Here is a 27382-nt window from a genome sequence, read left to right on the forward strand (position 1 = left end):
ACTGCCTAATAGATTGTTGCTGCTTTCATTTGTTTCCTCTTTCCCCTGTTTGACACGTGACAGTACCCTGTCTCAACTTACTGTAATTGGTCCAAAAAATCCAAACAATCCAGAAAGTGTTTTCACACCAAACCAGACCCTGGTTGAGATTGCTCCAAACCAAGTCTGCTTATTTTGGTTGGACCATGTTTTAGTCCTTTGGTCCCGCCTGTAATCTGAGGCGGCTTTTGCACCTATTCTGCTTGTCACCAGAATGAAAGGGCCGAAGGACCAAACAAGGTGGGTGTGAAATCACCCCTGTTTTTTAGGGTGAAGACGATATCATTGGGCTTTAGAGCCTTTACATAATGTGCACCTACTTTATGAAACAGTTTGCCAGCAGATAATAGAAGGTCCACTGTCGCTGGATCTACCCAGGCTCTGAGGCCCATTGCTTCCACTGCTTAGACCCGAGTTTTGGAGTGAAAAGCAGATGGGTGGTATGGAATGCCTGCCAAGACTGGTACCATTAACAGATGGGTGGACTGGAATAATGCAGATTCAAAATTTAATTATATAGTGGAACTGTTGAATGAAGAAGCTGTGGATAGCCAGGGTAAAACAGACAATAAAAAAGGCGCAGCGTTTTCTGGTAATAATCTAATAGCTGTTTGGTGTGTAGATTTAAAGCTTTTCATATATTTGCTGCTGAGGAAATAAAGAATAATGCATTTCAGAGTATGTTTATGCAAAACTAGAATGGCTCATTAATTCCAGTTGAAACACAATAAAGTAACTGGGAGTTCATGAAGGAAAGACATTAAAGAATGGAAGGTATTACACGTACAAAACGCAATTTAAAACATCCAAAAGTGACGCCGTTAGAGGTTAGTCGTTAGTCCACTTTGCTATTTAAAAGGCTTAAAAGTCGGAGCGCTGTTGGGTTTACTGTTCATTATTCACTGGTATTTGATCATCCAAATATTATGTCAGCCAATCAGTGTCCTTTAAACTGGAGTGTTCCAGTTCTAGCTGCAGCCCTGTCCCCTGCACAGCGAGGGGGCTCAACCTCATTATGTGCTGGGAGTCAGTCAAGATATTCAGTCATCCAACCTTTCAGTTTAGCAACTTTACTTCAGTTGTACGGGTCTGACTGTCAACAAAAGTGGTGTGTGTGTGTGTGTGTGTGTGTGTGTGTGTGTGTGTGTGTGTGTGTGTGTGTGTGTGTGTGTGTGTGTGTGTGTGTGTGTGTTTGGTATATTGACCCCAAGACATGTAATTACATTAGGGTCAAGGGTCTAGGTCACTTTGTAAAATTTGAGTGAGCACAGGTACTTCTTTCTTAATTGCCTGATTGCAGTGGTGGGCACAGTTCCGATAATGCGGGTGATAGGGTAATCTCAGTACGTGATAGGGTAATCTCAGTACGTTCATGACAGGACAAATGCATTTCAGACACTCTGTTCAGGCTCCACGGACAGCAGCATTAAACTCTAGTGCCTAAAACTCTCGTGAATATATTCTCTGGGTTTATAGATGTTGTTATTATATTTGTTATGTGCGTTTGTTAAATTCCATGCATCTTAAATGTAGCAGACACGGATTATCTGGGATTTTGTTTTGGCAAGTTTTTCAGGCTTCTACTGCCATCTACTGGCCAGCAGTGTTCATGGCAGTATTCGCCCTAAGTACTAAGCGTCTGGGCACCAGTAGATGGCAGTGTTCTATTTATTTTGACCCCGGTTATATCAGATGGTTGTCAAATCAACTTTTTTTTTGTACAAATTAATTTAAAACAAAACAGAACAACAACAACAAAAAAACATTACAAGACAGCTCTGCAGTGTTTCCACAGGCACAGTGCGAGCGGTTGCACGCTTGTAGCCCCTCAGCAGCAGGATAACCTCACAACGGACAACCAGAATAATATCAAACAGGTTTGATTTTCATTTGACCATACGATTGGCGATCAGGAGGTGGTCGTGAGATGTTAAACGCAGTTACTCCATGTACACTACACGATGCAGGACGTGCGATTAACCTGAAACTCGGTCCAAAAAATTCTCGCACGAATGAAAAATCATCTGAAAAAGGGCCAAAACTCGCACAGTGTAAAGCCAACATTTATGTGTCAAGACAATATTTAGTGCACGTTTTACAACATCATCAAACGTGAGCATGGCACTAATAAAATGAGGGCACATTCTCTCCACATGCAAAACATTTTGCGATGACACTTCCAGGGCTCCATAAAAATGCCTGTTTTTACAAATAAAAAAATTGAATATTTTACAAAAGCACATTCATCTGTAAACACCAACACACGTCACATTAACGTGTTGGTTTACATAATGAATGACTGAACCAATCAGTGTTTAGCAGAGGCACTTTTACCCAGGATCCTTTACAGTCTGTCTGTGTTTGTTACAAAACCTCAGAATTAGTGCATTATTCAACATTAAAACATATACGTTATATTTTAACTTTGTACAAATGACAGAATTGACATTAATGGAGTTACTCTATCGGTATTAATGTTATTTATAAATCAAAACCATAAGTCAGGATGATTTTATTTTCCAAGACCTCCGCCTGACCGGAGCGTTGAGATTGATAGAGAGCTGGGCTTTATGGTTGCCTCTGTGCTGGAAGCTGTGCAGTAAACAAGGGCTTCCAGCAGTGGGCAGGATGTTCAGAGACAAAAGTGTGGCCTCATTGTTTGGATCTGTTGCACAGATAACCAATTTTTTGGTTATCTACGCCCACCACTGCCTGATTGTCACCAAACTTGGTACGTGTGTTCGGCTGTGTTCCACCCCCTGCTGGAAACACCAATGTCACAGCACCCACTGCCAGATGACAAAAATAAAGCCTGAAGTTTTTGAAAAAATAAATAAATAAACAATCCCTAATCAGTATTGTATAACACTATAGCCTGGGGGGCAGGTTTTCCTTGCAACCTGTGACCTTAGCAGGTGGTTTACTGATGAGCTTCTCCCCTGAACAAAAACACCTGATCATCAGTGAAATCACCTGCTGAGGTGATTGGTAGAAAGCAAAACCTGCAGTGTCTTGGCCCTTCATGGCACATGATCGCCCACCCCTGCTTGAGCCTATAACCAAATCTGGACATGTGAGTTTTAACACTCGCTGGCCTTTTTTTTATTTATTTATTTGTAGCATCTATTGATTTGTTGACACTGTTGATGTCGGTGTGCTTGCGTGTGTGATCGAGTTGGAGTTTGAAATGAAACGTAGTTGACTTTGCGGGACTCCACATTACTACACAGCGACTGATTTCAGTTGTTTTATTCGCTACTGTGTCTAAATTCAAAGAGTAAAAGTCCAGCAGAGTCAGAGTTTAAAATGATTGAGTTTTTATCAAAGCAAACATCTCATAGGTTATTATAGTACAACAGTTTTATGGTCATTTATTCTTCACAACTGTCAGTTCCTCTTTAGAGGATCCTGGTGTCCTGCTGGAATGACCTGGGCACTGGGTACCAAAGACTTCCCCTCTTTGCTTTTGGTCACTGGCACCTCTGCTGCAGTCCCTGCCAACTTTCAGGGTCGAGCCATTAAAGAACTTCCACATTCCGTTTGGTTCACCGTGTCTGCATGTCCTCCACCCAGCGTGTTCTGCAACCTCCTGCAAAATGCTCTGATCTTGAAGTCTAGCCAGATTTACAGTCTGAGGGACTTGAACTCAGTTCTTCTGAGTTCACAAACTTGGCACTTGTATAGTCGCTGCAATTCTGCAGAGAACTCCAGCATGTCCCACGAGCACCGCAGCTTTTAAAATCCCATGTCAAAGACAGCTGCTATTGACACTGAAACTGGAATGCAGTGACTCATGGCCTCTGGTGCTTTGTGAGTCGAGGAGCGCTGAGCTCTGTGCACCGCGGGCACCAGATCCGTAGGGGCCGATGCCGTCCTCATAACCTGCTGTATCAGTGCTGTTAGGCACATTGAAATCTCCCAGTCTGTTTATTTATTGAACTGAAATTTATAACTTGATGTTTGATTGATTGTTCTAAAGTAATAAAAAGTCAGAATTGACATTAGTTTGAAAAGGAAAATTCCAACAGTTTTTTTTTTAATTCTGTTGATTTATGGATGAAAGGAATGATGAGGGAAAAACATCCAAAACTGTATTGTTAAAAAAAAAAAAAAATCCTACTGCACCTGCATAGTACTATAGTCATTATGAATTAACTTAAATGATTAATTGCTTTTGACAACTATTGTTGAATAGTTATGTTGTTTTGGCACGTGTCAGATTTTCTTTGTCGATATTTTAAGACAACAAACAAACTTTACTTCCCGTATCGGCTTGTTTTCTTGCTGTGATTTTCTGGTATAAATATGAGGAGTGATGTTTTATCTTTTGAGCTTTATCAAACAATTTTTTCCCCCCCACACTCACGTGTGAATTACCGTTTGGCCCACAGATGTGGTCGGCGAACTGCCGACTTGCTTTTTTAACAGTGAACTTTAACAGTTTCCCGCTTGGAAGCCGCAGCTACCTTTGGTGGCTTACGGATGTAAACGTCTGTGCGGAGGTCTACGTGACGCACAGCCATGCACGCTCTTCAAACCGCCTTTTGAATAAATAAAATCCAGTGGCCTTTCAGTCTCTAGCTGGTCGTAAGTGTGACCCCAAAACATGAATGATTCATTGAACCTGCTTAGAAGACAACATTTTCATTCAGAACGTCTCGGCCTGCGTTGCGCCCCGTGCGCTCACTTAGATCATTTCACTGGCCTTCCGCACTCTGGAGATGTCAGGGATAAGAGAGGGACTTAATTATTCCTTCAGGCCAACAGCTTTCAAAGCGTAGCACTTATGGCGGTAACCTTCTCACTAATTATGCAAATAAGATGAGATGAAGCAAATTGAAATGCAAAGAAGAAAAAATGCTCTTCCCTCAACCTGTTTTAATCTCTCCTCTTCACTTGTCATTTTAATTTTCTTCCCCCTCCTTATCCGCCCGTTTCGTGTTTCACCTTTGACCTTTGCAGGATTCTGTGCGTTTGCTTTGAAACGCTTTTTATTGTTCCCCAGTTGCTCCGTCGGGAATTATTGCAGCCGCTGGGAATGTTAATGTGTGTTTATTAGTTTTGTTGTCAGCTGACGGTGGATGCGTGATGTGTCCACACGGCAGTACCATTGTTAGCGGTGGACGGTGGCCCTCGAGTGCTGGCATGAAAAGAAAGACATTTTTTCCGCTCCGTCTTTTTACTGGGCCGACAATTTGACAGATTCATCAGTTTCCTACTCACTTGTTGCCAGGTGATTGTACCGCCGCGATTCAAATAGTGACATTGATGGGATTCTTAGCATCGCACTTTGGATTGCTGAGGGAAACGGGGTGAAGTAGTTGTGTGTGTGTGTGTGGACGTGTTTGTGTGTTTGCCTGTTTGTTTTTGTGTGTGTGGTCTGAGACAGAAGTGGCCGCGCTGCGCTCAAGGACTCTCAAGACTTCTGTGGGTTAAAAGGAGCAGAAACGCACAAACTCGCCAGGCGCCAAATACGCAAGCTTGTTCTTGTCTGCTACAAAAGCACCCTTTTATCCCCGTGAACTGCCTGATGCTCAGCTGTCAATCACTTCTCTGTGAGCTGTCACTGAGTTGACGTTGAGGTGCTACTTATTCTTTGTGGTTTTTTGTTGTTTTTGGAAGATGTGCTGCTCTGGAATTCCCATTTGAAAGATAGAAGCGATGTGTTTTTACTAGTTTGGGAGGCCTTGCAACAAATTTGTGAAATATCACAAATTTGTTGTAAATACAAATAACTATAGTGATTATTTATATTGGACTTTCCCAGGAATCAAAGCACTAAACAAAATAAACTCTAATAATAAAAGAATAAATGCAGATAATAAGAACTCTACAATAATGCACAAAAATCCCAAAATAAAAAGCTGATAATACAGAAAAAAGGTGCAACTTATAATGCACAAAAATCCCAAAATAAAAAGCTGATAATACAGAAAAAAGGTGCAACTTATACTCTAGAAAATATGGTTATTTCCAAGCCTTCAAATGCAGATGTTTGATTTGTAGTAAAAACAGTTTAAAGTCTAAAATATCTACAGCTAATATAGTCAAGGTAATGACATCAGTAATGCTAACTGTGATTAACTATGGGTCCAAAGCAGAAGAAACTATAGCGCCACCAGCAGTTTTGGAGTGATACTGATCTGCACAGATCAGTGCGGCACACAGCGCGCAACTTCACTATGATGTGAGCGCACCTTAACAAAAATACATTAAAAAAATTAAAGATGTTTTCAATCAAAATGTTTTATCAACATAACTTTAAAAAAGAAAGTCAAACAACTAAATTATTGAACATTTCATGACTTTTTTAAGAATATCAATATTTCGTCAATTTTTTAAACTAACGTTTAAGTATATATAGCTTCTAGCTCTTCATTTTACAAATAACCTTTAACATAAACATTTCTAACTGGTTATTATAATTTAAGAGAATTTATCAAAGATTGATGCAACATTTTTGTTACGTCAGAATGAACAAAAACATGAAAGATTTTTCTATTTTAAGTACAAAAACTACACATATCTGTAACATCCACAACTTTTAATATGGAAAACTTTTATTTGGGTGATGAGAGTTTTGCAGCAAAAAGATGCACCTGTTATGAATCTTGAAAATATTTTCTCAGAGTAGCTTTTAAATGGAGCGTTTCCCTGTAATTATTCATTTTTACACATAAACGTTGTCAGCATCCTGAATTTGTCCTGTTTCCTGCTGCGCGTGCACGAGGTTGCCGTTCAGTGACGTGAGCAGAGACGAGTTTGGCTCAAAGCTGCAGGTGTTTGGATTTCAACCACAGTTGCTTTATGAAGACAAACTTCCTCCTAGACCCGAACCTTCTGTTGATGCCCCCCCCCCCCCCCCCGTGTCCCAGCTCTCGATTTTAATATACCGCTTAAACACCAAGTCCTGCTCTGCTGTCAATGACAGTTTTTAAGTTCTCCTTTTCAGAAACACAGAGAGGAGATGGTTATTTTGTTTTTCATTACAGGGGAAGTTTTTATCTTTATTTTTGAGGGCACAGATTGAATTAATCGCTGTGTTTTGACACCAGAATAACATTGTTCCTGCTGCCAAATTGTGCTCACTATAAGCTGATTAGCCCAGAACAGCTTGACTCTGCTTTCAAACTTCAGAATATGTTTCATGGTTCAGCGTGTTACCCTGAACTTGGTTCTATTCCTTTCTTCATCTTTGGGAAAATTCTTTTCCTGCTGTTGAAGACCGGATCTAATGGTGCTTTTTCAGTCTGTGGTAACCACAGTATTTTTGGAGTTGCACCTCTTAAGAAAAATCTATGTATAAGTCACACCTTTTTTTGTATTATGAGCTCATTAATTTGGATTTTTGTGTATTTATTGATTTATTTGTAGAGTTTATTTGGTTCAGTGCTTTGATTCCTGGAAATGTCTGATATAAATTGTAATTATCGTAAGTCCCTTCGACTGATCCCTTTGCTGTTACAGGTCATGTGGATCTCAACTCCACATGACATGGGGGGGTGGGGGGGGTTGGGTTTGAACCCGCGTAACAGTATACCCCCCCTCAGAAATCTTCCCCCTCACCCTGGATATGTCACACCCCTGGGGGGGGGGGGGAGTTATCCAGGGTGTATGATAAACTGTTAAACGGGAACCTTCTAACCAGAACTCTAACCACTTAACTACCACCTGTGCTATAAACAGTCATGATAATCATTATTACTAGGGGCAAATGTGATTTTTTTTTTTTTTTTCTTCTTCTTTCAGTATATAAATCACACTGGAGTATAAGTTGTAGGACCTCCCAAACTAGGGGAAAAAAACCACGACTAACTCGACTCGCTGTTTTTTTGGTTTTCCTTTGGCCGAACCTGGCACCTGGTCCTGTTTTTGGTGTCTCGTCCATCAGGGTTCTGAGTGAGCTGAGGTGAAAACACTGCAGATGCCTGATTTTTCGGAGAGAATCGTCGTTCTATCAAAGTGACATCATTGTGCGAGAACAGATCAGTGAATGACCAGAACATTTTAAAATACCCTTCGTCAAGTCATGTTGACAGTGCTGCACTTTAACGCAAAAGCTAAACCATTCACTGATTAGTCTGCATCGCATTCGTCTTCTTCTTTGGTGTGTTGTTGATGATGACATCACTGTACAGTTTCTTGTGGCGTTATAGTTCCTCCAGTTAGCAGCACGACAATAGGAAGTGGAAAAGGAAGCACCTGGTACCAAAAGACCTGTAAGACTGCTGCGTCAACAAAATCTCATTATCTATAACCAGAATACATGTAATGTTGTCGTATTTTATAAAATATGATCATTATATGTGATTAATTCTTCCACTTTTTTGTGGATTCGATTACATTTTGTTTCGTGATACGTTATTTTTAGTTTTTCTGCTTGGCAATTTATCACATTTGAATTTGACCCCTGCATGTCTTGTGTAACAAGTTTTAAATAAAAATAAAATAAAATTACACATTAATTAATTACATCCACCAATGAGGTAATGCTTTTTAGCAGGATTATGCAAATTAAGACATGGTAGTCCCCTAGTCTGTTGGCCGTGGGGTCGGTGGATGTTGGTGTTTTCCTCGTCACCTTCCCCAACTCCAAAGAGAGTCAGGTTCCCGTTGGCTGCTGGGTTGACAGTTTTCCAAGTGGGATTTGAGCCAGTGACCTTCTACACCATAGTCGAACATTCTAAATCATTTTCTTGACACTTGGTGGAAGGGTGAAGTATGGGCCAAGGAGGAAGCCATGAACTTTTGGTGTGGAGCCAGGAATCTTTTTTTAGTTTCTTTATTTACTTTGTGAGACGGGACGAGCTGGCCTCCTCGGTTATATTTGGTCTTTGAAAGATATCAAATTGGGCTTGAGACCTTTGAGTATATTGAGCATATTTATCCTAAAAGAAAGTTTAATCATAAAATGATCAAATCTTTGCCATACATCGTACCATAAAACTTGATTAATTTTGTTGTGTTCACTCCATGAGGGATAAATTCTGTTTCTGTGCTTACGGAATCTGTGAACAAAGGTTGCAGGTTTCTATCCTTGTTTATAAGCCAGGGGGCGGCTCGTTCTGGCTCTTAAAGTTAAAGAATGTGGGAGAAAAATTCACATGTACTTTCCCCACTTTTTAAAATATGTGCTAAAGTCTTTTAACCATCTGACCTTCTCCAGGTAACTACCAGCTGTCTCCAACAGTCAACATGCCCCAAGACGACACTGTCATCATTGAGGATGACCGGCCGCCGCTCCTACCGCCTCACCTCTCCGACCAATCGTCTTCGAGCTCCCACGACGATGTGGGCTTCACCGCTGACATGACGCCATCGTGGGCTAAAGAAGTGTCCGATCCAAGCGACAGGTGGGCTGAGCTTTTTAATCACCATCTTCTTCATCATAACACTCAAGTGTGTTTGGTCTTGAATTTTGGATTTACTTGAATAATTTGAATTTTCTTTTCTTCGTATTTGACACTGAGGTTGGGTGTGTTGTCTTTAGTTGGTAAGTGCAGTTTTCTTGTCCTGGTTGTTTTCTGATTACAAGCTGGCCCTCAGCTCTACTTCCTCTCCAACCATCTGGCATCGTACTCATGAGGTCCTGACATTCACTTCACTACGTGTTTGATAATTTATGTCTCTGCTGTACACGTTTCCAGGGTTAAGGGGGTCTAATTTTGGCAGCATTGTGCTTTATACGACTTTGGCTTTGGTCAGATCTTGGAGCAGGCACTGGTGCCATGGGTCACTATCTGGTGCCACATCTGCAGCACTACAGAAATGCCCTGGGTCCAGATTGGCAAAAACCCAGGTGGACATCTCATCTCTGTCATTGGAACCTGGGCATCATTTTGCTTAAGCCGACCAATATGACGGTGGGACATCCCCTTCCCCTTCCAGTTGCACTGAGACACCCGTGAGCTGGATGGTGCTCAAAGAAGTGAACCACATAGCTGTAGCTGATGTTCTGTCACAGTGCAAGTAGTAAACCTCATCCTGCCCCTCAGTAACTGGCCGACTGATGCAAAGTCCTGTCCAGTGAGCCTCCAGAGAGACTTTGTACCAAAGACATGCAGTCATCACATTAGGTCTCCGTTAAGACAGAAATCAGCAGGACACTAAATACTTGAATGTTTGTTCTCTCTCAGATATAGCAGCATTGCCAAACACCTCCGTCTGTGTAAATTAAACAGTGGCCTTTTCTCTTTTCTTGCCTGCAATAGACAAGTGACTCGGTCATCATGATTGACATCTTTTAAATAGCTTTGACAGAGGTTGATGAATAAATTGTGGACCTGCTTCTAACCAGCGGGTCCACAATCAATATAGAGAAATGATCATTTTCACACCCTCAGAAACAGCGGAACAGCACAACTGCAGCGTCATTATTTCAGAGACGCTGTTCCAACGCTGGCAAGAAGGGCATATATTAAATCGATCTTTGGATGTGTGAATCGATCTGTTGGAATTAAAATGAAAATCAATTTAAAATCGGCAAATTGATCTTTTCAACCCAGCACTATCCAACAACCTCTTTGCTCCATAAACTCTTCTGTCTCTTGATCTCAAATGAGGATACAGAGACACAAATGCCATTGCTGTAAGTAAACACAAACCGATAAACTGCAGATGGTCCAGGAAGGACTTGAATGCCTGGATCTCAGTCATGATTCAGTGTAATCACAAACAAGAACTCCAGACTCATCACTCAAACAATTCATTGATCGCAGCATTGTCCACAGAGTCGAGGTCCGTAAACCTCCCCTCACTGAGACGATGGCCATGGATTCCACAACCCTCCCCAACACCCAGTCTGCACAAGCATTGAACAGAGAAGGAACTTGAACACATCTCTGGGGAATGCCAGAATCTACAGACTTTGCACCTGCAGTCAGGCTGACTACGAGGTCCATCAACTTATTGGAGATCCCACAAATTATCAGGATGCCCCATAAACTACTTTGTGACATTTAAAATATGTAACAAAGAAGCCCTGATAGTATTCATGCTTGTCTTCAGTGAGTACTCCATGAGCTAGCATGCAGTCAGTGATTGACTTCTTGGGTGGAAAACCTGACTGCTCTGGTTGCTGAGGAACTAGAAGGTGGGACTGTGAGTCCTCACCCGGCAGAGAGAGCAGAGTAATACCGCTGTAGCTATTGCAGTCCACATGCTCAGCCTTTCCTTTCCAGCCACATGGGCTCAACAAGTCCTGGTCTGTTGGTAGAACACCTGTCTCCAAAATGGAAGCAAAAACTGTTTGGAATTCCAGGAGAACATCGTCTCCACTCCTCTGAAGGAGGTCCAACCTGATACCACAGGTCCCTGCAGTGTTACCTGCCTTCTGTCTGCAGTCTCTCTGGGGTTTGGCGGGTCCCAGCAGGTCTGGAGTTTGTGTCCAAAACAGTTGGTGGTACATGTGATTTTTTTTTTTTTTTTTTTAAGGCGGTGTACTGACACAGCTCAACTCAACTTTATTTATAAAGCACTTTCAAACAGCCAAAACTGAAACAAAGTGCTGTAGCCAGTGAATAAAAGTGGGTTTTAAGATTGGTTCTATTTCATTCCTCCTGACCGCCAGAGGGCGGTGCTTTAGCACCTGGATAACTACATGTGCGCAGCACAGAGGTCGAGAATACAACCCCTGGCAAAAATTATGGAATCACCGGCCTCGGAGGATGTTCATTCAGTTGTATAATTTTGTAGAAAAAAAGCAGATCACAGACATGACACAAAACTAAAGTCATTTCAAATGGCAACTTTCTGGCTTTAAGAAACACTATAAGAAATCAAGAAAAAAGATTGTAGCAGTCAGTAATGGTTACTTTTTTAGACCAAGCAGAGGAAAAAAATATGGAATCACTCAATTCTGAGGAAAAAATTATGGAATCACCCTGTAAATTTTCATCCCCAAAACTAACACCTGCATCATATCAGATCTGCTCTTTAGTCTGCATCTAAAAAGGAGTGAACACACCTTGGAGAGCTGTTGCACCAAGTGGACTGACATGAATCATGGCTCCTACACGAGATATGTCAATTGAAACAAAGGAGAGGATTATCAAACTCTTAAAAGAGAGTAAATCATCATGCAATGCTGCAAAAGATGTTGGTTGTTCACAGTCAGCTGTGTCTAAACTCTGGACCAAATACAAACAACATGAGAAGGGTTGTTAAAGGCAAACATACTGGTAGACCAAGGAAGACATCAAAGCGTCAAGACAGAAAACTTAAAGCAATATGTCTCAAAAATCGAAAAATGCACAACAAAACAAATGAGGAACGAATGGGAGGAAACTGGAGTCAACGTCTGTGACCGAACTGTAAGAAACCGCCTAATGGAAATGGGATTTACATACAGAAAAGCTAAACGAAAGCCATCATTAACACCTAAACAGAAAAAAAAACGAGGTTACAATGGGCTAAGGAAAAGCAATCGTGGACTGTGGATGACTGGATGAAAGTCATATTCAGTGATGAATCTCGAATCTGCATTGGGCAAGGTGATGATGCTGGAACTTTTGTTTGGTGCCGTTCCAATGAGATTTATAAAGATGACTGCCTGAAGAGAACATGTAAATTTCCACAGTCATTGATGATATGGGGTTGCATGTCAGGTAAAGGCACTGGGGAGATGGCTGTCATTACATCATCAGTAAATGCACAAGTTTATGTTGATATTTTGGACAATTGAAAGGATGTTTGGGGATGATGAAATCATTTTTCAAGATGATAATGCATCTTGCCATAGAGCAAAAACTGCGAAAACATTCCTTGCAAGAAGACAAGTAGGGTCAATGTCATGGCACAGGGTCAGTGTCAACGAGCAGATCTGATTTGATGCAGGTGTTAGTTTTGAGGATGAAAATTTACAGGGTGATTCCATAATTTTTTCCTCATAATTGAGTGATTACATATTTTTTTCCTCTGCTTGGTCTAAAAAAGTAACCGTTACTGACTGCCATAATATTTTTTTCTTGATTTCTTATAGTGTTTCTTAAAGCCAGAAAGTTGCCATTTGAAATGACTTTAGTTTTGTGTCATGTCTGTGATCTGCTTTTTTTCTACAAAATTAAACAACTGAATGAACATCCTCCGAGGCCGGTGATTCCATAATTTTTGCCAGGGGTTGTATATACCAACAAAGTCACACCATTGAATGCGACCTGGGTGACATCACTGGTTGTCTTTATATACCAGACGCACCCAGCGCTCGCTTCTTTTCTACATTCTCGTATTCTTAGAGGTTGAGAACGCATTTAGCTGCGATTGCCGCTCTCGCAACCCACCTTCGGTTGGAGCTATGTGCACTGCACACGTCCTCCAGAGGCTGCGAGACACGGCTTCACCGGTTTTTGTATTCTTTGACGCCTGTCGTGAGTACACCTTCCTAAACGCCGGGTGCGCGCCTTGCCGCTGCCCTGCTGGATATTTTCCTCTGTGCACATTAGCTGTTGTTTCGATGAAAGCTGGCTATTTGTTTAGTTGTGTCGCTAACCCCGTTAACTACGTGGTAGTGTGTGTATCAGAACCAGTATAGTGTACTGTGTTGGGCTTGCCGTGAGTGTTTTCCACTCCTTGAAGTACTTTGTCTGCACTGCCGCCATTTGCTAAGTTTAACAGCTCCGCTAGCAGCTAGTGTTGTCGTCGTTGCTCTAAGTGACTTAACACTTGGGCTGTGAGTTTTTTCTGCTGTGTGCATCGTGTTATTACTGTGGCTGTGAGTGTTTCATGCTCCGGGCCTTGTATTAGCTTTTACACTGAGTGTTTCAAGCTCTGTGCCTCGTGCCGAGTCTGCGGCTGTGAGTGCTTCACGCTCCGTGCCTCGTGTCGAGTCTGCGGCTGTGAGTGCTTCACGCTCCTTGCCTCGTGTCAAGCCGACGGCTGTGAGTGCTTCACGCTCCGTGCCTCGTGTCGAGTCTGCGGCTGTGAGTGCTTCACGCTCCGTGCCTCGTGTCAAGTCGACGGCTGTGAGTGCTTCACACTCCATGCATCGTGTTACTATTTCCACTGCGTGTGATTCACACTTTGTCTTTCCATTTGTAACCATCAGGGCTTGCGTTAGCCATCTGCACGCAGTCCACAATGTTGACAGGGCCATTGTTGCATGGCTGTAGTACCTGTTTGGCTCCCTTGACCCCAGATGATGGACATATGTTTTGCCCCTCCTGTCTTGGGATCGGACACCTGAGGGAAGCCCTGACTGGCGATGCCTGCCTTAATTGTGCCAGCATGCCACTGGCAGAGAGATCTGCTAGACTTGCGGCATTGGAAAGTGGAATATCTAGTGCGACTTTGGCCTCCAGCCCCAGGAAGGACCCAAAGCGCTGTAAACGCCCACATGCAGGAGCCCCTTCTGCTAAGAAGGTTACTCATGACCATGCTTTGCCTGAAAAGGTCGAAACGTTGACTTCTGAGTTTGCTCAGATTAAGTCCTTGCTTCTGAATCTACAGCCTAAGGATGCAGTGACAGTTCCTGCTGTCCCTAATGAGGCTGATCAGACCAATGTAGTTACTCAGCAGGAGGACGATGTCGTGTCTATTGCTGCAACTGTTTCCTTGTACATGACAAGTGATATAAACTGTGTGGAGGATGAGGATGAGAGGAGTCTTTCTCCAAGCCATTCATTAGTGGGCTCTCATACCTCCGATGCAGAGTCCATGCCGCAAACCGAAAAGGAACCTCAAGTGCCTTTTTCAAAGTCACTCAGAAGCCTGAGTTCAGCATTCCAGTTTCACAACCATATATCGAGGAGCTCCACCGATGTTGGGCGGACCCCAAATCATTGACCCATCTATCACAGGACTGCAGAGCCCTTAGCTCTATGTGTGATTCAGCGCAGTATGGTCTGAACCGTATGCCCGCCGTTGACAGCATTATTGCGAACCTGGTTTTGGCTCCAGCTGATGCTGCTCGGCCGGATGCCCACTGCCCACGCCCTCAGTGTAGGGTCGCTGATGACCTCCTCACCAAAAGCTATGACATAGCTGCTCGCATCGGTCGCCTAGGCAACTCACTGTCCCATTTAGCCCTTGCCCTCTCAAAGTCTTTGAGGGAGGCAGAGGTTGATGATGCTACGCAAAGTCTTAGTGATGCCTCACTCCAAACCTTTGCTTATATGTCCAGAGAGCTTGGCAGACTGATGTCAACCGTGACCATCACTAGACGTCAGGTGTGGCTTGCGCAGTCCCCACTTTCCAAATCCTGCAGAGGCACACTCCGTTCGCTGCCAGTTCTTCCAGGCCAGGTATTTGGACCTGCGGCCCAACAAACTTTAGAGCGTGCTGTCGAGGCTAGTAAATCTCAGCAACAGTTTGTTGACCTACACCGGTCTTCCAGACCTCAGCCAGTCAGACGTGCTACAGCTTTTCACTCTACATCCAGGCTTCCGCCGACTCCCAGAGCTGCACGTGCTTTTGCAGTTGAGGGCCAGCTCTCCCAGCAGCCTGCCTTTTGTGAGCCTACGGGCAGACCCCCGAGAACTGAACGGTTTCACAGAGCTTCCAGTAATCGCACCCAGAGGTCCTCAGGGATGTAAGGCAGAGGTGGTCGGGTCTGACTGCCAGTGTTTGCTCCCCTACAACGGGAGATTTTGGAACTCCTGGAGAAGGGGGCCATAGAGCCAGTTCACAGATCAGACCAGCTCAGGGGGTTCTATTCAATTTACTTCCTTGTTCCAAAGAAGGATGGCGGCTTTCGTCCCATCCTCGATCTCCGACGTCTGAATCGTTATATCAAAGTGCTGCAGTTTCACATGCTCCGCACAGTAGACGTCCTTCAAACTATCACACCAGGAGACTGGTTCACAAGTGTCGACTTAAAAGACGCCTATTTCCATGTGCCAGTGGCACCTCATCACAGGCAGTTTCTCCGCTTTGCTTTCGAAGGTCAGGCATACCAGTTCAGGGTGCTTCCTTTCGGCCTCTCTCTTGCCCCTCGTACATTTACCAGATGTATGGCTGCAGCACTAGCCCCACTGCAAGCTCTTGGATTAAGAATCCTACCCTATTTAGATGATTGGCTTGTCTGCGCTCCGACTCAGGAGCAGGCGCACAACGACACAGCTCTTCTACTGAACCATGTCTCTCATTTAGGACTCACAGTGAACTTTGCAAAGAGTTCTCTTGTTCCCAGTCAACAAACGACCTTCATCGGCATTTCCATCAACTCCTTGACTATGACTGCATCGCCATCCCCGCAGAGAGTGGACGATGTAATTCGTCTTGTCTCACACATTCAACGGGCTGTGACGCTGCCTTTTTGTTTGCTGCTCCGGTTGATGGGCAAACTGACTGCAATGTCGCTAGTGGTACCTTTGGGACTTCTGTTCTTACGTCCCCTACAGATTTGGATCAACAACCTAGGCCTCAACTCGAAGTTGCATCAGCACAGGCTTGTACGACTCTCCAACCAGTGCCTTCTGCCACTGGCCGTTGAGGGGCCAGACTCCTTGTTAAGTTCTTGTGACCAGGCTGTTGTTCAGACTATCCTTAATTCACGTGCTGCTTCTACCAGGGCTTTGTATGACAACAGATGGAAGCTGTTTGCGCGGTGGTGTGAGAAACAAAAGTTAGACCCGGAGCATTGCCCTGTGCGTATTCTCCTCAAATATTTACAAGAACTGCTGGAGAAAGGACTTTCTGTCCCTACCTTTATGTTGCTGCAATCTCTGCCCGGCACGTCTACGTTGATGGCCGGTCAGTGGGTTCACACCTCTTAGTGTGACGTTTTTTGAAAGGTGCTCTACGTTTGCGGCCTCCAAGGCTTGCATGCGTACCTTCATGGGACTTTCCTCTAGTCCTGGAAGGTTTAAGCTTATCCCTTTTCGAACCAGTTGAAAGTGCTGATCTTAAATGGGTGTCAGTGAAGACTGCCTTTCTACTTGCACTGTCTTCTGCTAAGTGGGTGGGAGAGCTCCATGCCCTATCAGTCGCTGGGGACTGTTTGCGATGGAATTCTGACGGATCTGGGGTTACGCTGTGGCCTAATCCGTCCTTTTTACCCAAGAGAATTTCAACTTTTCATGTTAACCAGCCAGTTTCCTTGGCTGTGTATGTCCCTCATTCTGATCCAGGATTATCTGTTTCAGGTTCCCTGTGTCCTGTCCGAATGTTGAAGCAGTACATTAGTGCGACTGCCGGGATCCGGAAAACGGATGCCCTGTTTGTGTGTTACGGTGATCACAAAAGAGGCTGTGCTGTCTCAAAGCAGCGACTCTTGCATTGGGTCGTGGATGCCATTTTACAAGTATACAGGTCCAGAGGTCTTCAGCCTCCTAAGGTTACGTGCCATTCCACCAGAGGGGTGTCCACCTCCTGGGCTGCACTGAGAGGTGTCCCTTTGAGTGATATTTGTGCTGCTGCTACGTGGGCTTCGTCCTGTACCTTCGCCCGCTATTACAGACTGAATGTGGCCGCTCCTCCTGCGGTGACTTCGGCGGTGTTGTCTGCCTCCACTCCCCACTGCTGATGCGAGGTGAGTGTGACTCTTCGTGACCTTGTTGGTATTAAGTCATCCAGGTGCTAAAGCACCGCCCTCTGGCGGTCAGGAGGAATGAAATAGAACGAGAGTTACAAATGTAACTACGGTTCTATGAATTCCGGATGACCGCCAGAGTTGCTTGTCACTCAGAGTCTTGCGAGATCATTCCGAAAAGAAGCGAGCGCTGGGTGCGTCTGGTATATAAAGACAACCAGTGACGTCACCCAGGTCACATTCAATGGTGTGACTTTGTTGGTATATATTCTCGACCTCTGTGCTGCGCACATGTAGTTATCCAGGTGCTAAAGCACCGCCCTCTGGCGGTCATCCGGAATTCATAGAACTGTAGTTACATTCGTAACTCTCGTTTTAAAAACAAACAGTGAAGAGACCTAATGTGCAAGGGCAAGTCATTACAAATTTTTGGAGCTGCAACAGAAAATGCTGTATCCCTCTGAGTGTTTGCTTGACCTCGGTATCTCAAAGAGCAGATGATCAGCTAGGCGTAGGCGTGAAGCACCTCAGATAGGTAGGGCGGGGCGAGGCCATTTAAAGATTTAAAAACAAATAAAAGAATCTTAAAATGAACTCTAAAATGCACAGGCAGCCAGTGGAGGGAGGCCAGGACAGGTGTAATGTGCTCCCTGTTTCGTACTGCAGTTAGCAGACGAGCAGCAGCTTTCTGAACCTTCTGGAGACGTGTAAGGGAGGACTGGCTAACTCCAAAATATAGTGCATTACAGTAATCCAGCCGAAAGGTGAAGAAGGCATGGAATACTGTCTCAAAGTGCTGATGTGCAAGTAAAGGCTTCACCTTAGCAAAGAAAGGTGAAAGAAACTAGACCTAACAACAGACACAGATAGTTTTAGGACAGATGCAGGTTCACCTTCATCTGCGATTGGCCAAAACACAACAAGACTGACGTGGGTGTTGAGACTTTCCAGTGAGAATGTCGAAGTCTTGTGTATTTTTTTTTTTTTTTTTTTTTCCCTGTTGGTGGGAGTTTTGCATCCTGGGGCCAGTGCACGTACTGGAAGCAGTTCCACCTGTACAGCAGTGACTCCAGCAGAAAGCTGCATTTTTCTGCTCTCATTCATTCACCGAGTGCACAAAGTCCAGGACACTGTGGTCCTGCTGCATCACTGAAAGTCTCTTTTTTGTTTTGTTTTTTGTTTTTGCTGTCATCATCATGCACAATTGGTAAATGGTAAATGGACTGCATTTATATAGCGCTTTTCCATCTGCATCAGACACTCAAAGCGCTTTACAATTATGCCTCACATTCACCCCGATGTCAGGCTGCTGCCATACAAGGCGCTCACTACACACCGGGAGCAATAGGAGATTAAAGGCCTTGCCCTAGGGCCCTTAGTGATTTTCCAGTCAGGCGGGGATTTGAACTCATGATCTTCTGGACTCAAGCCCAACACTTTAACCACTAGACCATCACCTTCGGATAGCCGCTTTCATCGCCCTGCTGGTGGTTAGCTGTTCGGGAGAAAGCTGCACACAGCCGATGATCACCACGTCGGCCTACACCACCTCTGACGCTGTTATCTCCTCAGAGTCCGTGTTTATCGTTTATTGGCTGTCGTGTTTATCGTTTATTGTTTATCGTTGATCCATCACAAATGTGATCACTGTCCTCTTTATCTTCCTCTGTCTCACCAACCACCTGCATGTCCTCCCTCAGCACATCCATAATCCTCCTCTTTGTCCTCCCTCTTCTCCTCCTGCCTGGTGGCTCCATCCTCAGCATCCTTCTCCCTATATACCCTGGGTCCCTCCTGTTCAAACCATCTCAATCTCACCTCTCTGACTTTGTCTCCAAACCGTCCCACCTGAGTTGTCCCTCTGAGATGTTCATTCCTTATCCTGTCCATTCTCGTCACTCCCAAAGAGAATCACAGCATTGTCAGCTCCGCCTCCTGGGTTCTGTTCATAAATCATATTTTATTTCATGTGTAGAGGTTGACCAGCTTAATTCAGATATTTCCTCACAATAAACATGTGCTACCACCGTGCGGGGAGTGGTGGTGGTGGTGGGGGGGGGGGGGGGGGTGGCTGTTGAGAGCTTGCTCAGTTTTTTCTTTTCTGTCTTCATTTTCATATTCCATTTTGAGCTCTTTCTCTTTGTAGTTGTTGTTTTCATTTAGTCATTCTTTTTTTTTCGTCCTCTTCCAGTCTTTCATCTCAACTTGTTCCGCCCTACATCTTTGCTCTCACGTGTCCTTCTCTCCTAATTTCAGCATTGTTCTCTCTTGCATCGTGTCTCATCACTGCAGTCTTTCCTTTTAAAGTCTACACTTTTACTCCATCCCTTCATCCCCACCTTCACCTTCCTTCATCCGTTCTTCATGCTCTTTTTAAAGCCTTCATTTAGTCACATTTAACCCTTTCTGTCTTCTGCTCCCTCGCACCCATCTCTCATCCCTCCATCCAGCTCTCAGAGTCCGGATAAGATGGATCCAGATGTTTCTTTCCAGAGGGAAGGCTTTGCACGCCAGAGCATGTCAGAGAAACGCACCAAGCAGTTTGGGGACGCCGCCAACCTCGAGATTATTAAGACGCGCAAGTCAAAGAGCATGGACCTAGGTACTACCTTCACAGTGTCCACCAGGTTCCTCAGGACTCACTCAGTTCATCACACACACACACACACACACACACACACACACACACACACACACACACACACACACACACACACACACACACACACACACACACACACACACACACACACACACCAATGTTCTGGAGCGTGTACGAAATCCATCCATTCATTTCTAACAACTCTTAAATATACACCAATCTAAACATCTTTAATAATTGTTTAGCTTGTGCTCCAGAACCAGTGTTTCTGCCTTCACAGGTTTGATTTGTCCATCACGGTTTCCATCAAGAAACATTCTTTTGTGAAACCATTTAGGTCCTAAAAAAGGATGTTTGTTCTGTGCAACTATAATCTTGCCACAGATTATTCAAGTGAAGGATTCACAGGCTCATATTCCCACAATGATCCAAATTCACCTTGTCTGCAAAAACCAAAGGATTTTGACCCATGTGGGTTAAAATGCAGTGACATCATCCAGTAGATGACACAGGGGACTTTCAGACCGTCAAACCATAAACTCAGCATGCTGAAGCTGAGGACGTACAGTAGACCTTCAGCTGTGAAAGAAAGTACCAAAAACTGAAAGAGAGAGAGAGAAAAAAGAAAAAACAACAAAAACAAAAGACAAATCTTCCAAACATGAGGGAGCAGACATTCTCGGGCTTACTGGAATGGTGTGGCTGGACACAAATGCTGGATTCAGATTTCAGTAAAACAGGGTTTAAAAAAAGTTGAGGCAGGGTTTAGTACACAGGTAGGCAGGCCGAGATAAGCAACAGGATCCAAAGCATTAGGCAGAGGTAACGTCAGAAACAGGCAGGCAGGTCAAAACATGGGTAGGCAAAAAACAGAACAGACATGCTCAGAAAGTGGCTCAAGGCTCCACAATCTCAGAACTAGACAGGGTGAAAGATGTCACTTAAATAGAGGGAGTGATTAGCAGGAAATGCAGGACAGGTGTGTGTGGAAGGATCTGGAAATGGGTGTGACAAGCAGGAGAGAGGAACACAGGCAGGGTTCTCCCCAGACAATGGAACAACGGGGTTGTGCCCTGCTCTCAGGGAGTTTTTTAATCCAGCCAGGCTGTCTGTGCTGAACGGACTGCTTGCCCCCCCCCCCCACCGACAGAGAGCCAAGCAGAACAGCGCTGCAGCTCAGAGTGAGAGAGCACAGTGTCTCACAGTGAAAAAACAAAAAACGCTCCGTCAAAGTCTTCCAAAAAAAGAGCTCCTTCTGCCTACGTGGCCAGTGAGAGAGAGAGAGAAGCTATTAAAAAAAATTAGCAAAGCAATTTTACCACACAACCTCAGTGAAAGAGTAAAGTGTGAAAAACTGATTCAGAAAGTTTTTCATCCAGGGTTTCATTAAAAGAGCAGATTTCCTTTTTTACTTCTTCCTGTTACTTCTTACAATTTTTTTTGTTTTCTTTTTATTATTGTTGTTTATGCACCAATGACCCCAGATCAAATTACTTGTATGTGAGAACTTACTTGGCAATAAATTTGATTCTGATTTGACAATCAAATCAGTCCAGATTTAGCGCTTGTTCAAACAATTAGGGGTTATATTGTTTTTTTTTTTTTTTAAGTATGCAATCCCACTCACAAATGTTGAAAAAAACCATAAATGGTCAACATGTCAGAAAAACTGCCTGTCTTACTGGCTTATGGTACAGTGTGTCATTTTTGAACAAGAGAGCAAATGTTATGTCCATCAAACATTAATGTGTCTTTAAACTTTAACTTTTGGCCCCTGTACAAACTGAAAGTAACCTTTGTCACCATTTTTACTATTTTTACCCCATAACTCCAGAACATTCAATCATATTGTCCAACTTATACCTTTTGTGGAATCTTTATGATTAGACAAATACTGTGGTATACTTTCAATATGATTGGAGCATTTTTAAATGTTGACCGCTGCATAATTCATCTTTGACCCCTACCTGGATACAGCTGCCACCCTGGGATGGCCACCATACACAAATGTTAACGAGGGATATACACCTAGTAAATTAAGGGTGGTAGTGACATGCCCTCTATCAGGTGTCTGGCTCAGGGCCTATAAGTTTAAGATGTTGCACATTATAAACATAGTGCCTGAATCAACCCAGCATTCATGCATTAAACATGATGTGAATAATAATAACCACAAACTGTTATATTTGCATTTTAAAGGTTTGCAAACTCACAATCACAACACAAATAATAGTTGGATTTCATCAACCGACGGTGGATAAGATATAGTTATAGTCAGCTGAAGTTCAGATATTGTGATGTTTGATTATTTCAAAACCTTTGACGGTAAATGACGTGAATATTGTTATCTGGTTCTCTAATGGTAGCACCAGACAGGGTGTTTGTTCCACACCTTATGGACGCTGATTTTGTATTATGTCTGGACAAAAAATGATACTAGAAAGAAATTATTGAAATTTTAAGTTGCCTTGAAATATGGCAGACGTTCACCCTCCAGATGTTCTTGGCTTAAGTTGATTGTTTGCACCATTTCTTTATTTCCTTTGTGTCATCATCAAGTTCTTCTTGGTGGCATTTATTGACCGTGTCACAAAGTAAATGCTGTTGTCAGTGGCTTAAAGTAAACATACAAGCCTGCTAACGTGCAGCGCATTGACCAGAATGCTATCCTGAGGCAAATAGCATTTGTATATTAATTTGTTTCAGAGGCTTTTATTGTTATAAGTGATGCAATATTCGGGTGTGTCTTGGATGCCCAGGTTCATGACGTGCTAATCTGTGCCTCATACTACAGCAAAAGTGAATTGAACACAAATATTTAAATCAAAATAAAAGCAAAAATGAGGAGGACGTGGTGTTTTTGGAGCAAGTTGCTCAACTGCTTCACCTCAGGGAGCTTTGGTGGCTTCTCCCTGCAGCGCGTCCATTGCTTGCTTTCACACGTTGCACACAGATCCGTTTATTTTGAGTCCATCGTGTAAATAGCAAAGCACCATGTTCCAGTGGATACTGCTTTTAGACACTTTGACAGAAGCCACTCTCATTGGTTTCGTTCATGTTACACCCAAAAGCATCCCGATTATTAATTAACTAATGTACACACTCATTGGAAAGTCCAGGGTGGGCTGCTTGGTGTGTCGGGATTACTACATTATTTTAATTTAGGGTGTACATTCAAGCTACTTTCATAAAAGGGGCGGTGTGATACTGGATGGGGGGGGGGTCCAACATGCTGACACATTACAACTTCTGTGTGGTTTATGTCTAACTTTGTGCTCAGATTACATGCTGTGTTACTGCCAAAATGAGTTGGACGATGCGTTTTCATCCGTGCACCAAAAATAATCAAGATAGGGCCCTTTGTGTATGAGGCTTCCAATGGCATTGATCTCTAAAATGATTAATTCTCCATTTTCATTACTAAACTTTATCCACATTTCTTTAGAATATTTGAGGCTATTGCCACACCCCTTCTCCACGGTTTTAGCGTTAACACTTCTATATATGTACGGACTGTTTATGTGATAAACACAGCGCCCTCAGTTGTCCAGACGCAGTCAAAATCTTAATACACACTCCTCATCCCCATTGGTTTTCAAACATGTGACTTGTATGTAAATGTGTCCCGCCGCCTTGTCTTTTTGTCTGTAAAGAGAATCTATACGTCTCTCCGAAGTCAAGAACTCGACTGTGCTGATTCACCTTGAAATCGCTTCAAACAGCCGTTGATTGCTTTGGCTGCAACAGTCTCTCCGCTCGCGCTCTCTATAATCATATCTGATCTTCACCACCAGATTGCCGCTCTGTGCTGTGTTGATACTACAACACCTCTGATTGCTATCCTCAAACCCTCTTTTCATTTCCCTCCCCTCTCCTCGTCTCGCATGGCGTCTGATCCTAATTGAGATGAAGCCCTTTGCGATGTTTGCAGCTCTACCTGGATGTTGCATGTGGAATGTCGTGAGCACTAACTGAACCCAAAATGTTTGTATCCCTCCTCTCTTTCTTCCCTCTTCCTTTAACAGTAGCCGATGAGATTAACCTCACCCCTCGCCCCGAGGCTGACACAGGTAAGGACCGGAGCGCCGAGCGGCCCACTTTAAAAGTGGCCTTCGTCACCTCCTGTGATGAAGGTGTTAATCTGAAGCTTCTCTCACACAGAAGGTGTGCGTGCGCTGCAACCATTGATGTGCTGTACTTGGTGACGCGTGCCGTTCAGTGATGTTTAATGTCGCGTGTCGTCTGCTGCTTCCTGCCCAGTGTTTTATCAACTTTTTTTTTTCGCATTTTATTCAAGGATTTGGAGTTTGTGAACACACAGGTACGTTCCAGCCTGTCACAGACGGCGTGGCGTGCGCGGGGTGTGTACAGGGTGACTGCGCAAACAAGTGAAGTTCACTGGTGAGTGTTTGGAACATGACCAAAACACTCGCCACACCCTGGCCAATGCCAGCAACTATCTGACGTGATAGTGGCGAGTTGGGGGGCAAGTGCGACTCACGCTTCGAAACGCCACAAACACACCATCTGTGTGAGAGCAGCTTCAGGCGTGGCATTGAGGGGAACAAAGTGTTATGTCCAGATGAAAGTTTTCCAGGTTTTACTTGTTTGGTCTGTTGAAATGTCATCATCCCGATGTATGGAACACGGTTGTCAGGTACGTCACAACACAATTTGTTGGTACGTACCAACAAATTGTGTTACATTTAGTGCTAGGTTGAAAAGATCAATTCGCTGATTTTTAAATCAATTGTCATTTTAATTCCCACAGATCGATTCACACATCCAAAGATTGATTTTAATATATATATATATATATATATATATATATATATATATACGAGGGCTGTCAATAAAGTATAGGTCCTTTTTATTTTTTTCAAAAACTATGTGGATTTCATTCATATGTTTTTACGTCAGACATGCTTGAACCCTCGTGCGCATGCGTGAGTTTTTCCACGCCTGTCGGTGACGTCATCCGCCTGTGAGCACTCCTTGTGGGAGGAGTCGTCCAGCCCCTCGTCGGAATTCCTTTGTCTGAGAAGTTGCTGAGAGACTGGCGCTTTGTTTGATCAAAATTTTTTCTAAACCTGTGAGGCACATCGAAGTGGACACAGTTCGAAAAATTAAGATGGTTTTCGATGAAAATTTTAACGGCTGATGAGAGATTTTGAGGTGATACTGTCGCCTTAAGGAGTTCCCACGGTGCGAGACGCCGTGCAGCGGTCTCAGGCGCCGTCGTCAGCCTGTTTCAAGCTGAAAACCTCCACATTTCAGGCTCTATTGATCCAGGACGTCGTGAGAGAACAGAGAAGTTTCAGAAGAAGTCAGTTTCAGCATTTTATCCGGATATTCCACTGTTAAAGGAGATTTTTTTTAAAATCGGGTCCGCACGTCGGGACACAGCCGGCGCGCTGCGGCGGCACAGGAAAAACACCTCCGTGTTGATAACCATTTGTAAAATCCAGGCGGCTTGTGATGGCTTTCAGTGGAGTAAGTATCTGAGAAATTGTTTAACAGTTGGGCATGTTCCAACTTGTCCATAAGGCTTCCAACAGAGGTGTTTTTCCTGTGGCGGAGCGTCGCGGCGGCTGCGAGCCGACGCTGCAATCCGTCCGCACGTCTTTCATTAAAAAAATCTCCTTTAACAGTGGAATATCCGGATAAAATGCTGAAACCAACTTCTTCTGAAACTTCTCTGTTCTCTCACGACGTCCTGGATCAATAGAGCCTGAAATGTGGAGGTTTTCAGCTTGAAACAGGCTGACGGCGGCGCCTTAAAGCGACGGTATCACCTCAAAATCTCTCATCAGCCGTTAAAATTTTCACTGAAAACCATCTTAATTTTTCGAACCGTGTCCACCTCGATGTGCCTCACAGGTTTAGAAAAAATTTTGATCAAACAAAGTGCCAGTCTCTCAGCAACTTCTCAGACAAAGGAATTCTGACGAGGGGCTGGACGACTCCTCCCACCAGGAGTGCTCACAGGCGAATGACGTCACCGACAGGCGTGGAAAAACTCACGCATGCGCACGAGGGTTCAAGCATGTCTGACGTAAAAACATATGAATGAAATCCATATAGTTTTGAAAAAAATAAAAAGGACCTATACTTTGACAGACCTCGTGTGTGTGTATATATATATATATATATATATATATATATATATGTGTGTGTGTGTATATACGTGTGATTGCATCAGACAAGCTTGAACCTTCGTGCTCATGCGTGTTTTTTCACGCCTGTCGGTTGCGTCATTTGCCTGTGAGCAGGCTTTGTGTGAGCACTGGTCCACCCCTCTCGTCGGATTTTTATTGCGAAAAAATGTCTGAACGATTTGGAGCTTTGCTGCATCAATTTTTTCCAGAAACTGTGAGAGACCTCCAGGTGGTAACCATTCGGAAAATTCAAATGGCTTTGAGGGACGTTATTATGGGGATTACACAGATTAAGGAGTGCTCCAGCCGGTTTAAAGACCGCCCACAGCTGCTGAGAGCGCGCCGCGCTCCGAGCGCCGATCAACAGGCTGAATCAACCAGATCATTTCCAGCGTGAAGGCTTTGTTGATCCGGGATGTCGTCTGACTTACACAAAAATGGCAGGAGGCGTGGACATCAGTACTTTTTCGGCACATTCCACTATTACAGGAGTTTTTTTCATGGAAAGAGGAGCGGAGGGATGCGCCACAGAGCCGTTCATGGTGCAGCACAAAACCACCTCCGTGTTGGTCTCACAGGACGGCTTTGAGATGGCTTTCAGACAGCTGTCGGTGGGTTTTCAGTCGTGTGACTAACTGAGAAATTGTGGATGAGCCTGGACATGCCAGAACATGTCCTGTGAGGCTTCATCATGGCGTTGCTTTGCGCCATGCGGCTGCACCGCGACGCACGGAATTCCTCCGCACGTCTGTCTCAATGTGCCGAAAAAGTGCTGATGTCTACGTCTTCCGCAATTCCTGTGCTAGTCAGACGACGTCCCGGATAAAACACAGCGTCCAGTTTGGAAATGAACGGCACATTCCACTGTTACAGGAGTTTTTGTCATGGAAAGAGGAGCCGAAGCGAGCCACGCTCCGATCGGCATCAACACGTTGAAATGACCGGATCATTTCCAAAGTGAACGCTGTGATGATGTGGGACCGTCGTGTGACTATCCAAGAAATTGCGGAAGAGGTGGACATCAGCACTTTTTCGGCACATTCCACTGTGACAGAAGATTTGGCCATGAAAAGAGGCGAAATTCATCGGCACGAAGCTGATGGCGCAGCAACAGCGCCT

General features: G+C 44.0%; 1 protein-coding gene across 1 annotated transcript in view; it reads left to right on the forward strand.

The window, feature by feature from the left end:
* LOC117521318 (partitioning defective 3 homolog) overlaps positions 1-27382 on the forward strand; it is a 497351-nt gene that overhangs the window by 315671 nt on the left and 154298 nt on the right. Inside the window, exons 16-19 of the mRNA XM_034182632.1 lie at positions 8235-8244; positions 9206-9392; positions 19954-20105; positions 24131-24175. Coding sequence (XP_034038523.1) covers positions 8235-8244; positions 9206-9392; positions 19954-20105; positions 24131-24175 — 394 coding nt within the window. The remainder of the gene's footprint in view (positions 1-8234; positions 8245-9205; positions 9393-19953; positions 20106-24130; positions 24176-27382) is intronic.

Source organism: Thalassophryne amazonica, chromosome 12 (assembly GCF_902500255.1).
Source record: "Thalassophryne amazonica chromosome 12, fThaAma1.1, whole genome shotgun sequence".
In the NCBI taxonomy this organism is placed as follows: Eukaryota; Metazoa; Chordata; class Actinopteri; order Batrachoidiformes; family Batrachoididae; genus Thalassophryne; species Thalassophryne amazonica.